We start from the raw sequence: 13350 nt of genomic DNA, 5'->3' as shown, positions 1-13350 counted from the left end.
AATGTAAAGCGCTGCGGAATATGTTGGCGCTATAAATAAAATTATTATACACCACTACCCCCGGTTTGGTTACTGTGAACTCCACAAGAACAAAAAAGAGGAATGAATACTAGCTGCCACCACCAATTGTTTATACAGGCCAAATGGACGCCCGTTAGTAGAGTATGGCTTCAGTGTGTGGTTTACAGAGCAAAAGGAACAGAGCTATTACATTTTAGATATTTAATTCAGAAAGATAGGCAGTGTTTATGAAAGAAAATTTCAAGATGATACAAAATGGGAACAAACAATGCAATATATGCAACTAGAGAACATAAAAAGGAATAACGGAGAATGATTAAACCTGGTGTCACAGATATGGCTCAGTGCTTAGTGGAGGGAGGTACTCTGATTGGGAACTTGTGTCTTCAACTTTTAAGTTTTATTAGCTCAATGCTACGCACACACACCTCCCCTTGATAAGCTAATGCGGGGCTGGGTATTTCAGAATTTTATGAGATCTCCAACTTACAGGATATCTTTTCCCCTGAAGGTCCCAGGAGGTAGATTTTGTCATTATATTTCCTATTGTGATTTTATTTATTTTTTTTTTATGATACAGCATAACAGATATAGCACCATTCATTGGACCAATATTAAGTTGGAGAGGTAAGAATGGCCTTATGGTGATGTGAGCGAATGCGTCAGGTTCGTCCCATCACTACAATGCCAAAAGCATAAATATCGGATTGATGCAAAAAAAAAAAAAAAAAACACCCAATAATCATATCCAAACATAGGAGACAAAAAGACTCACAGTTTTTAATCAGAGGAAGCCCTATCCTTGGGACAGGTACTTCTCCTCCTCTGTAGAAACGAATCGGAGACTTCTTTTTTTTCTCAAAGCATTTCTCTGTTGTAATTAGCTTGACACTGCAGGAGGTCCCTCCTTCAATGGAAATTGAAGTGTTAGTGCTCACATCCTTGTTATAATTAGTTTCTCTCTTCCCAGGTATCCCACATGTTCAGTGTGAGGACATGTCCCCTTTATGGAGATCTCATATATTTTTAATTTTTCTCTTACACTGACCCATTTTAATCTGGTCCTGCACTTTACACTACAGAAATTGCCCTCACTGACGCCTCTGACTGCCTGCCAACAGTTCAGTCTAAGTTACGGAGTCTCCTGGATCTCGGCAGTGGCGGACACCATGGATCACCAGCTCCTCCACACTAGGCTCTGCCAGTCTTACAGAACCAGTTTTCTCCTAGTTTTAGGTCAACGCTTCCTACCGTTTGCAGAGTGGGGTCACCAGGTTTGGTTATGTCAGAGGTGCGCAGCAGCATGTTCCGGTTTTGGGTTAAGTTGTGGATAGCCAGTGGGGTCAGGAATGGACAGAGTGGTTTTCAATGTTGGTGGTGGACATTAGTAGTCAGAGTTTGATGTGCCCAAGTTGTAGCTGTATAGCCAGGTTGTCAGGTTTAGGGAGAGAGCAGCAGAACATGTACTACAGAAGAAGCTGGATGCTTCACACTACCTCACCAACCAATTGGCTGAAGACACAAGTCTTGTTTTCAAAGAATCTTTAATAATGTGGAGAAAATTACCAATTGCATAAAAAAACTTCTAAAAACACAAACATTCTGCAACCAATACTGTATGCAGAGGAACAGACAGTTCTCACGCAGAAGTAAGAAGTCCAAGGCCAGGCTGTGACGGGCGACTAGTAGTCCGAGGCCAGGCTGTGACGGGCGACTAGTAGTCCGAGGCCAGGCTGTGACGGGCGACGAGTAGTTCAAGGCCAGGCTGTGAAGGGCTCACTCTGTAGGAGAACGGAGTAGTCCATGGTCAGGCTGTGATGAGAAGACTAAAAGGTCATGACAGCCAGGACTGGCTTTGTAAAATGGCCTACATAAGGGGTAGGCTCTAACATCGCCGACCCCGATATGACCTTCTTTATCGAGTGCAGTGGCCAATCTGAATATATACAGGAAACACTCATTGCACATACAAGCCAATATCAGAAATGTTCACAGCCCAAAACTAAACAGAAGAGCAAAAAGCTGGATAGCCACAACGATACAGCACTCATCCTCTCATACGACTGTCCCAAAAGAGATTTACAAAAGACGAGTACGGATCCTCTATGTACAACAGTCAGCGTCTGCTCTCCGCGAAGAATGGGAAAGTCTTAATAGCAGAGTTCCAGGTATATAAGGAGCTATTCCATCAACGTCTCCAGGTCTCATCAGCAGCACAAGGAGAAGACCTCAGGCACCACAGGACAACACACGGAGATTGCAGTGCACAGGGGAGGATCAGACAAAGAGCACGAGATCCATAACATCCCGGGCTCACGCTGGACGGAAACCATCCACATTAGCTGCACATCATTGAAGGCCTGAAAGAAGAGAAATAGGATTAAAATGCAGAACATCCGACAGGCCGAGTGCTGGAGGACGTCACCGAAATATCTCCACAGTCTGCAGCTGCAGGACTCGCAGGAGATGGGCCCAGGTGACCCATCCAGGGCGCAAACATGATGAGGCATTACACGGCCAATCAAATCTGCAGACATTTCCCATTCCTTGCAGCCAAAGAATAAAAACATCCTGCTTGTTGACTGTTTCTAGACCACTAATGTTAGCAGAATGATAATTAGGAAAAGTCTGTGTCACGTACCGGCTTCTCAGCACGTGACTGGGGGTTGCGCCTGCAAGGGTTAATATCTCCTCTCACTAAGTCCAGCATTCAGCCTCTGTCCTATGCTGCAACGGGAGCATAAATCACACACCGACCCAGACCACACACCCGCTCATACACGCTGCCACCACTCAACGAACACACAGGCGATGAGTCCCGGAAATATTACTACTACTGACTGCCAATCAGCAGGATCACACACTCCAAGGCTGTGGATCCTTTAGAGCATACAAGGTTCAAACGTAAAGTTTTAAACTTTAATAGAAAAGGTACAATGCTTACAATAAAAGCTATAAAAAGTGACATGCAAAACAGTTATAAAAATAAAAGTGAGAAAACTTACAGAAATATCTAAACTTTGCAGTCTGGCATTTTGCTCCCTGAGGGGGGGGGATGAATATGGACTGGCTCACATCAGCTTGGCTGCCCCTCAATCTGTGAATGTGTATCTATGTGTAAAGGCCTAATTTATAGAGTCAACCTGGAGGTCAAATATCTAGACCAGCCTCTCTGGTCAATATTCTAATCCCTGGTTTGTGACTGGATCCTGGCTATTTCACCAATGAATACATTATTTTTATTTGAACCTATTTGTGAGATCTTTCTCATAGTAAATAGTGTGGGGCTGCAATTGGCCTGTCTGTTCAAAAGAGTCAAAAGGTGTGAAATGTTTCCACTTGTGTGTGTTCAGGAAATCCCCCCTGGGGTGACTGGAGACTTCCAGCTCAGGATAACATCGGTCATGACCTTTGTGAGAGCTGCAGTCTCAGGACAGATGTTAATTAAAGCTGGTCATACATCCATACACATTTCACTACAGTCTGTATTAAAATAGTCTTACCAATCACCTCCGATGTGACTGGCTTCATCTTCCATTTCCTCTTCAAGATCCATATCTAGTTCTGAGCCCACATCAGCCCGTTTATAGGTGTACCCGCTGAAAAACAAGGGGAACCGAGGTCAGATCTACTGAAGGCAATGAAGACATACAGGTGTCTAGGAGATGGGGGAGAGCCGACATGTCAACAGAATGCAGCCAGATCAACATGTACAGATGTGTACAGGTGAGGCACGCGGGGAAAACTGCCAAAGAAAGGAGGAGAGGCACACTCAGTAAAAAACAGCCAAAGAAAGGAGAGGCGTGCGGGGAAAACTGCCGGAGCAGAGGCGTGCGGGGAAAACTGCCGGAGAGGCGCTCACAGTGCAACTGCCAAAGAAAGGAGAGGCGCTTGCTGGTGAAACTGCCTAAGAAAGGGAGAGGCGCCTGGGGGAAAACTATCAAAGAAAGAGGAGAGGATTAAGCGAGAAAATTGACGAAGAAGGAGGAGAGGCCGAACGTGGAAAACTGCCGAAGAAAAAGGAGAAGCGCAGAAAACTGAAGACAGTTGAGGGTGTGTGGGGAAGCTGCCAAGAATAAGGGGGCACTCATGCATGAAAAGCTGCCAAAAGATGTGGTGGGTTGGGGGTGAAATACGGGACATGGCTCTGCCCATTACCTGATGGAGCGGCATGTGAAGAACACTATTCTTTTCAGCTTCTTATTGTAGAAAAAATAGTTGAAGGACCACAGGTTCCCATCTTCTCCAAAGGGATCGGAGTCCAGGTCGGGGTTGTAGCTATGAGGAGAGACAGACATGGTTGGCACTGACTTAATTCAGGCAGGTGTCCAGTGGAAGGATCTGGAGGAAGCCTCAGAATCAGCAGAAAAGCCGACACTTGGGTAATGTGAGACAGAGGATCCCTCACCGGGGGATCAGCAGGAACCCAGAGTCCAGTGTCATAGATGACACTTTTTGTCCATCTCTGGACCTTTGTCAAGGCCATCTGAACAAAAAAAAAACAAAAAAACCACCATATACAATACAAACCCTTACAAATAAAGATGAAGGACAAAAACCCTTCTACTCTTGCTGATATGGATATACAGTCTTGGCCAAAAGTGCTGGCACCCTTAATGTTTAAGAACATGAAGTATTTCTCCCAGAAAATTATTCCAATTCCACATGTTTATTTTCTCTGTGTGTATTGGAACAACACAAAAAAAAAACAAACAGAAGGAAAGGCAAACTACACATAATTTCACACAAAACCCCAAAAATGGGCCGGACAAAAATTGTTAGCACCTTTCCAAAATTGATAAACAACTTTGTTTTCAAACATGTGATGCTTGCTCAGACTTACCTGTGGCAAGTAACAGGTGTGAGCAATATCAAAATCACACCTGAAACCAAATAAAGTGGACTCAAGCGTGTGTGTGTGTGTGTGTGTGTGTGTGTGTGTGTGTGTGTGTGTGTGTGTGTGTGTGTGTGTCACAATAAGCATGGAGAACAGAAAGAGGATATGAGAACGGTCAGAGGACACAAAAAACAAAATTGTTGACCAATGTCAGCAATGTCAAGGTTACAAGTCCATCCCCAGAGATCTTAATGTTCCTGTGATTACAGTTTATTGGAGAAGGTAAAACTGATCATCCTGGAGCCGATCATTGGTAATGTGAGACTGTCTGTGATCATCCTGGAGCCGATCATTGGTAACGTGAGACTGTCTGTGATCATCCTGGAGCCGATCATTGGTAACGTGAGACTGTCTGTGATCATCCTGGAGCCGATCATTGGTAACATGAGACTGTGATCATCCTGGAGCCGATCATTGGTAATGTGAGACTGTCTGTGATCATCCTGGAGCCGATCATTGGTAACGTGAGACTGTCTGTGATCATCCTGGAACCGATCATTGGTAACGTGAGACTGTCTGTGATCATCCTGGAGCCGATCATTGGTAACATGAGACTGTGATCATCCTGGAGCCGATCATTGGTAATGTGAGACTGTCTGTGATCATCCTGGAGCCGATCATTGGTAACATGAGACTGTGATCATCCTGGAGCCGATCATTGGTAACGTGAGACTGTCTGTGATCATCCTGGAGCCGATCATTGGTAACGTGAGACTGTGATCATCCTGGAGCCGATCATTGGTAACGTGAGACTGTCTGTGATCATCCTGGAGCCGATCATTGGTAACGTGAGACTCTGTGATCATCCTGGAGCCGATCATTGGTAACATGAGACTGTGATCATCCTGGAGCCGATCACTGGTAATGTGAGACTGTGATCATCCTGGAGCCGATCATTGGTAACGTGAGACTCTGTGATCATCCTGGAGTTGATCATTGGTAATGTGAGACTGATCATCCTGGAGCCGATCATTGGTAACGTGAGACTGTCTGTGATCATCCTGGAGCCGATCATTGGTAACGTGAGACTGTGATCATCCTGGAGCCGATCATTGGTAACGTGAGACTGTCTGTGATCATCCTGGAGCCGATCATTGGTAACGTGAGACTGTCTGTGATCATCCTGGAGCCGATCATTGGTAACGTGAGACTGATCATCCTGGAGCCGATCATTGGTAACGTGACACTGTCTGTGATCATCCTGGAGCCGATCATTGGTAACGTGAAACTGTCTGATCATCCTGGAGCCGATCATTGGTAACGTGAGACTGTGATCATCCTGGAGCCGATCATTGGTAACTTGACACTGTCTGTGATCATCCTGGAGCCGATCATTGGTAACGTGACACTGTCTGTGATCATCCTGGAGCCGATCACTGGGAACGTGAGACTGTCTGTGATCATCCTGGAGCCGATCATTGGTAAGTGAGACTGTCTGCGATCATCCTGGAGCCGATCATTGGTAACATGAGACTGTGATCATCCTGGAGCCGATCATTGGTAACGTGAGACTGTCTGTGATCATCCTGGAGCCGATCATTGGTAACGTGAGACTGATCATCCTGGAGCCGATCATTGGTAACGTGACACTGTCTGTGATCATCCTGGAGCCGATCATTGGTAACGTGAAACTGTCTGATCATCCTGGAGCCGATCATTGGTAACGTGAGACTGTGATCATCCTGGAGCCGATCATTGGTAACTTGACACTGTCTGTGATCATCCTGGAGCCGATCATTGGTAACGTGACACTGTCTGATCATCCTGGAGCCGATCACTGGGAACGTGAGACTGTCTGATCATCCTGGAGCCGATCATTGGTAACGTGAGACTGTGATCATCCTGGAGCCGATCATTGGTAATGGCAGACTGTGATAATCCTGGAGCCGATCATTGGTAACGTGAGACTGTCTGTGATCATCCTGGAGCCGATCATTGGTAACATGAGACTGTGATCATCCTGAAGCCGATCATTGGTAACGTGAGACTGTCTGATCATCCTGGAGCCGATCATTGGTAACGTGAGACTGATCATCCTGGAGCCGATCATTGGTAACGTGAGACTGTCTGTGATCATCCTGGAGCCGATCATTGGTAACGTGAGACTGATCATCCTGGAGCCGATCATTGGTAACGTGAGACTGTCTGTGATCATCCTGGAGCCGATCATTGGTAACGTGAGACTGATCATCCTGGAGCCGATCACTGGTAATGTGAGACTGTGATCATCCTGGAGCCGATCACTGGTAATGTGAGACTGTGATCATCCTGGAGCCGATCATTGGTAACGTGAGACTCTGTGATCATCCTGGAGTTGATCATTGGTAATGTGAGACTGATACAGACGTGCAGACAATGATCGGCCGTTCGGCTACAATGATCTCCAATGCTTTATAATGGAAACCAAACCGGAGAGACGAGGAGAAAAACAGAAGACGACCATCAAATGGATGGAAGAATGGCCAGAATGGGAAACGCTCCGCCAACGATCAGCTCCAGGATGATCACAGTCTCACGTTACCAGTGATCGGCTCCAGGATGATCAAAGACAGTCTCACGTCACCAGTGATCGGCTCCAGGATGATCACAGTCTCATGTTACCAGTGATCGGCTCCAGGATGATCACAGACAGTCTCACGTTACCAATGATCGGCTCCAGGATGATCACAGACAGTCTCACGTTACCAATGATCGGCTCCAGGATGATCACAGACAGTCTCACGTTACCAATGATCGGCTCCAGGATTATCACAGTCTGCCATTACCAATGATCGGCTCCAGGATGATCACAGTCTCACGTTACCAATGATCGGCTCCAGGATGATCACAGACAGTCTCACGTTACCAATGATCGGCTCCAGGATGATCACAGTCTCATGTTACCAGTGATCGGCTCCAGGATGATCACAGACAGTCTCACGTTCCCAGTGATCGGCTCCAGGATGATCACAGAGTGTCACGTTACCAATGATCGGCTCCAGGATGATCACAGACAGTGTCATGTTACCAATGATCGGCTCCAGGATGATCACAGTCTCACGTTACCAATGATCGGCTCCAGGATGATCAGACAGTTTCACGTTACCAATGATCGGCTCCAAGATGATCACAGACAGTCTCACGTTACCAATGATCGGCTCCAGGATGATCACAGACAGTCTCACGTTACCAATGATCGGCTCCAGGATGATCACAGACAGTCTCACGTTACCAATGACAGTTCATCAGACGATCCCCCAAACTCTGCAGCCACAGTACACTCTGCACACAGTGAAGCATGGTGGTGAAGCATCATGATAGGAGCAGGCTTCTCTTACTATGGTGCCGGACCTATTTACCGCACATCAGGGAGCATGGACCAGTTTGCAGATATTACAATACTTGAAGAGGCCATGTTGCCTCACACTGAAATGGAGGTTTCACCAAGACAATGACCCTAAACACACCAGTAAATGAGCAAAATCTTGGTTCCAGCCCAACAAAATGGAGGTTATGGAGCAGCCGGCCCAATCCAGGGACCTTAGTCCAAAAGACACTTGGGGGGGGGGGGGGGGGGGGGGAAGACAACAAAAATGCCATTTCTGAGGCAAAGTCAACAAGTGCCAAAACATTGTGAGATGTCGTCCGAGCATCCTGGGCTGGAATAACAGGTGACCGGAGCAGAAGTTGGCGACTCCATGCTACATAGATGTGAAGCCATTCTAAAAAAAACTGCAGGTAACAACGAAATCTCAGGTCAGTGATTCACAGGAAGGATAAATCCTCAGAAAGAATAGAAGAGACATATGCAGACGCTGCTGATCATTAGAACAGAACACTGGTCATTAATTTATTATTTTCCGTAAAGTAGTTACGGTTAGATCAGGGGTGTCAAACTGCATTCCTCGAGGGCCTCAAACCATGCGTGTTTTCAAGATTTCCTTAGGATTGCACAAGGTGCTGGAATCATTATCTGTGCAGGTGGTTAAATTATCACCTGTGCAATACAAGGAAATCCTGAAAACATGACCAGTTTGCGGCCCTCGAGGAATGCAGTTTGACACCCCTGGGTTAGATGGTAGATACGTCTGTGGCGGGCGGGCGGGCGTGCATGCGCAGATATGTCAGTGTTGGCAGGCGTGAGAGCGTAGATACGACAGTGTTGGCAGGCGTGAGAGCGTAGTTACGACAGTGTTGGCAGGCGTGAGTGTAGATACGACAGTGTTGGCAGGCGTGAGAGCGTAGTTACGACAGTGTTGGCAGGCGTGAGAGCGTAGATACGACAGTGTTGGCAGGCGTGAGAGCGTAGATACGACAGTGTTGGCAGGCGTGAGAGCGTAGATACGACAGTGTTGGCAGGCGTGAGAGCGTAGATACGACAGTGTTGGCAGGCGTGAGAGCGTAGATACGACAGTGTTGGCAGGCGTGAGAGCGTAGATACGACAGTGTTGGCAGGCGTGAGTGTAGATACGACAGTGTTGGCAGGCATGAGAGCGTAGATACGACAGTGTTGGCAGGCGTGAGTGTAGATACGACAGTGTTGGCAGGCGTGAGTGTAGATACGACAGTGTTGGCAGGCGTGAGTGTAGATACGACAGTGTTGGCAGGCGTGAGAGCGTAGATACGACAGTGTTGGCAGGCGTGAGAGCGTAGATACGACAGTGTTGGCAGGCGTGAGAGCGTAGATACGACAGTGTTGGCAGGCGTGAGTGTAGATACGACAGTGTTGGCAGGCGTGAGTGTAGATACGACAGTGTTGGCAGGCGTGAGTGTAGATACGACAGTGTTGGCAGGCGTGAGTGTAGATACGACAGTGTTGGCAGGCGTGAGTGTAGATACGACAGTGTTGGCAGGCGTGAGAGCGTAGATACGACAGTGTTGGCAGGCGTGAGAGCGTAGATACGACAGTGTTGGCAGGCGTGAGTGTAGATACGACAGTGTTGGCAGGCGTGAGTGTAGATACGACAGTGTTGGCAGGCGTGAGTGTAGATACGACAGTGTTGGCAGGCGTGAGTGTAGATACGACAGTGTTGGCAGGCGTGAGTGTAGATACGACAGTGTTGGCAGGCGTGAGTGTAGATACGACAGTGTTGGCAGGCGTGAGTGTAGATACGACAGTGTTGGCAGGCGTGAGAGCGTAGATACGACAGTGTTTGTGTGCAGACATACAGTGGCTTTAAAATATATTCACCCCCACCCCTCTTGGCATTTTCCGTGCTTTACCACCTCAGAACCTGGAATTTCACTGTTTTGTCGCTTTACATCAGTTCATGGACAGAACATGCCGACAACTGTGAACATTTGGTTTTCTTTTTACTGTGAAGCAAACAACAAAACACAAATTAACTGAAAACTTCAATATGCAAAAATATTCACTTCCCTAAAGTCAGTACTTTGCAGAGATAATTGCAGCAAAAGGAAGGTCTCCAGTCACTTTGGATGAGTCTTCATGAGTTTCCACATTTGGCCACTGGGATTTTTGCCCATTCCTCAAGGTAAAACTGCTCCAGCTCCTTCACGTTAGATGTTTCCTCTGGTGAACAACGATCTTCACGTTTGACCACAGACTCTTCGTTGGATTAAGGTCTGGGCTGTGACACGGCCACTCCAGAACATTTACACTTCAACTCCTTGAGTGTTTCTATAGCAGAATGCTTTTACGTCATTGTCTTATTGGAAAATGAACATCCGACCCAGTCTTAAATCACTGACAAACAGGTTGTACTCAAGAATATCCCTGTATTTCGCACCACCCATCTTCTCCACGACTCAGACCATGTCCTTGCTGCCAAAAAACAACCCCACAAAATGATGATGCCACCACGTTTCACTGTGGGGATGGTGTTCTTGGGGTGATGAGCTGTGTCGATTTGACGCCAGACATAGTGCTTACCTTGGTGGCCGAAAAGTTCAATTTTGTTCTCATCGGACCACAGAATCATCATCCATACATTTGGGAAGTCTCCAACATGTCTTTTGGCAAACTCAAAATGAGCCTTACACAAATTGTAAGTAAAGGCTTTTTTCTGCCCACTCTTCCATAAAGGCCTCCTCTATGGAGTGTATGGCTCATTGTGGTCATATGGACAGATGCTCCAGTCTCTGCTTGGGAACTCTGCAGCTTCTTCAGGGTTACCTTTGGTCTCTGTGCTGCCTCCTTACCTGGTGTAGAGATACAGGGTTAGTGGGTGCTCTCGTCCGCTTGCCCGGCAGTCTTTAGAAGGACCACGTTGCTCAGGGCTCATACCACTGAACGCCCGCGCTCTCTCCCCGTGGGCAGAACACTATTCAGACAACACAGGGTGAGGGTAAAAAAGTTTGGCAATACTTTATTGAGCCACAAAACAGGCAAATAACACATAGAACAGTTCCAGCAAATACCAAAGATGGTGCAAATTATAGTCACCCTTTCACTGACCTGCCAGGATTAGTGTCGCATACTCCCACCAGTGGAACCCCGCCTTTTGACAGGTCCCCACAGTGAGGAGATAACGACAAGGAAGATGACAGTCCATTGAGCTACGAGGCCCGATTGTCCCAACCTGTATTTTCTAAACGTCTGAGGGTTCAGTGATGGTCAATGTGGCAGCTCTGTATTTCTTCAGTTGGAGCGATGATGCCATGACTTCTGTAGACTCTGAACACCGGCAGATCCTCCTTTTAATAGGTCACAGCTTCTCATTCAGTCATTCCACCACAGGCTTGGGAGAAGGCGGTAGGAGGCCACCGCTCACTGCAGGAGTGTGCAAACAACATGCAGAGATTGTCCTTCATGAGGGTATGTGCACACGTCCGGATTTCTTGCAGAAATTTCCTGAAGAAAACCGGAAATTTTCTGCAAGAGTTCCGCATTTTTTTTTTTTGCGTTTTTTTTCCGCTTTTTTCGCGTTTTTTTAGCATTCTGCAAGCGTAATTAGCTTGCAGAATGCTAAAGTTTTCCAAACGATCTGTAGCATCGCTTGGAAAACTGACTGACAGGTTGGTCACACTTGTCAAACATAGCGTTTGACAAGTGTGACCATCTTTTTACTATAGATGCAGCTTATGCAGCATCTATAGTAAAAGATAGAATGTTTAAAAATAATAAAAAAATAAAAAAAATGGTTATACTCACCTGCAGGCGTCCGTTCCTATAGATGCCGGTGTGGTTCAGGACCTTCCATGACGTCGCGGTCACATGACCGGTCTCGACCAATCACAAGACCGCGACGTCATCGCAGGTCCTTCACCGCACACCAGCTATAGAAACCGAAGCAGCAGCATGCAGCGGAGAGGCGGGAAGACTCCGGAGGCCATCGAAGGTGAGTATAGGACTATTTTTTATTTTAATTCTTTTTTTTTGACCAATTATATGGTGCCCAGTGCGTGGAGGAGAGTCTCCTCTCCTCCACCCTGGGTACCAACCGCACATAATCTGCTTACTTCCCGCATGGTGTGCACAGCCCCGTGCGGGAAGTAAGCAGATCAATGCAGATCAGTGCATTCCTAGGTGTGCGGAATCCCCGCAATTCCGCATTTTAATGAACAGGTTGCTTTTTTTTCGTGGAAAAAAAGGCTACATTTGCACAAAAAATGCGGAATACACTGAAAATAATGGGAGGCATATGTTAGCGTTTTTATCACGTTTTTATAGCGAAAAAACGCGAAAAAAACACGAAAAATACTGAACGTGTGCACATGGCCTCATAATGCAGAGCACCAATGGGTCATCAACATATTAAGAAACATTCAAACATTGTGCCTTTGTTTCCCAAAGATAGAACAGTACTAGGACTGCAATACAAGAACAGATACAACAGCTGATCAGCAGCCAGGCCACGATGGCAGCCAGTGATCAATAATCCAGTGACAACAAGGGTCACCAGCCATTCTCACATGAACTCCAGCTCATGTCCCTGGGCCTACTGAAATAATACGTCTGGATCATTCAGATTACAGGCAGTGTCGCCAGCCCTGGGCTTTGTCGTGGTGTGTGGCCCTCTCTTGGCAGCTCTGTTGTGGTACCACGTTCTCTCCATTTAACGATGATGGATTTGATGGTGCTCCGGGGTTCAGAGATTTTTATAATATATTCCAATTTTTTTTTTTGCTTTATAACAAAACTCTGACTTGTCTGGCGGTCCCCTTGGCCTTCATGGCGGCGTTTGGAGATGAAGATGAATACAAGCATACATGCCAATTTTTAGTTATTTTATCCCATAAATTTAATTTATGCCTATATTTTCTCACTTCAACCATTTAGTGCTGATGCATCACACACAAATCAGATTACACAGGTAGTAATGTAACAAAATAGGTAAAAAGCCAAGGGGGTGAATACTCTCCCAAGCCACTGTATATCCATCTCTCCACATAATCAGGAGTAGAAGGAGGTCTTGTTCCTTACTCTTTAGCTGTACGGCTATGCGGATTATTATTGAGAAGGCCTTGAAAAAGGTCCAGGGATGGATAAA

General features: G+C 46.5%; 1 protein-coding gene across 2 annotated transcripts in view; it reads right to left on the bottom strand.

The window, feature by feature from the left end:
* Nucleotides 1-1546: 1546 nt before the first annotated feature.
* Nucleotides 1547-13350, bottom strand: part of MAF1 (MAF1 negative regulator of RNA polymerase III) — a 48057-nt gene continuing 36253 nt past the window's right edge. The window contains exons 7-9 of one of the 2 annotated variants that reach the window (XM_077271606.1): nucleotides 4180-4299; nucleotides 3525-3620; nucleotides 1547-2381 (exon numbers count right to left, since the gene is read on the bottom strand). In XM_077271606.1, the coding sequence (XP_077127721.1) occupies nucleotides 2360-2381; nucleotides 3525-3620; nucleotides 4180-4299 (238 nt within the window). In that variant the 3' untranslated portion in view covers nucleotides 1547-2359. The remainder of the gene's footprint in view (nucleotides 2382-3524; nucleotides 3621-4179; nucleotides 4300-13350) is intronic. The other variant, XM_077271607.1, reaches the window with a different exon arrangement.

Source organism: Ranitomeya variabilis, chromosome 6 (genome assembly GCF_051348905.1).
Source record: "Ranitomeya variabilis isolate aRanVar5 chromosome 6, aRanVar5.hap1, whole genome shotgun sequence".
Classification (NCBI taxonomy): domain Eukaryota; kingdom Metazoa; phylum Chordata; class Amphibia; order Anura; family Dendrobatidae; genus Ranitomeya; species Ranitomeya variabilis.
Note: the sequence above shows the minus strand (reverse complement) of the source record. Positions and strands in the feature narration are given on the sequence as shown.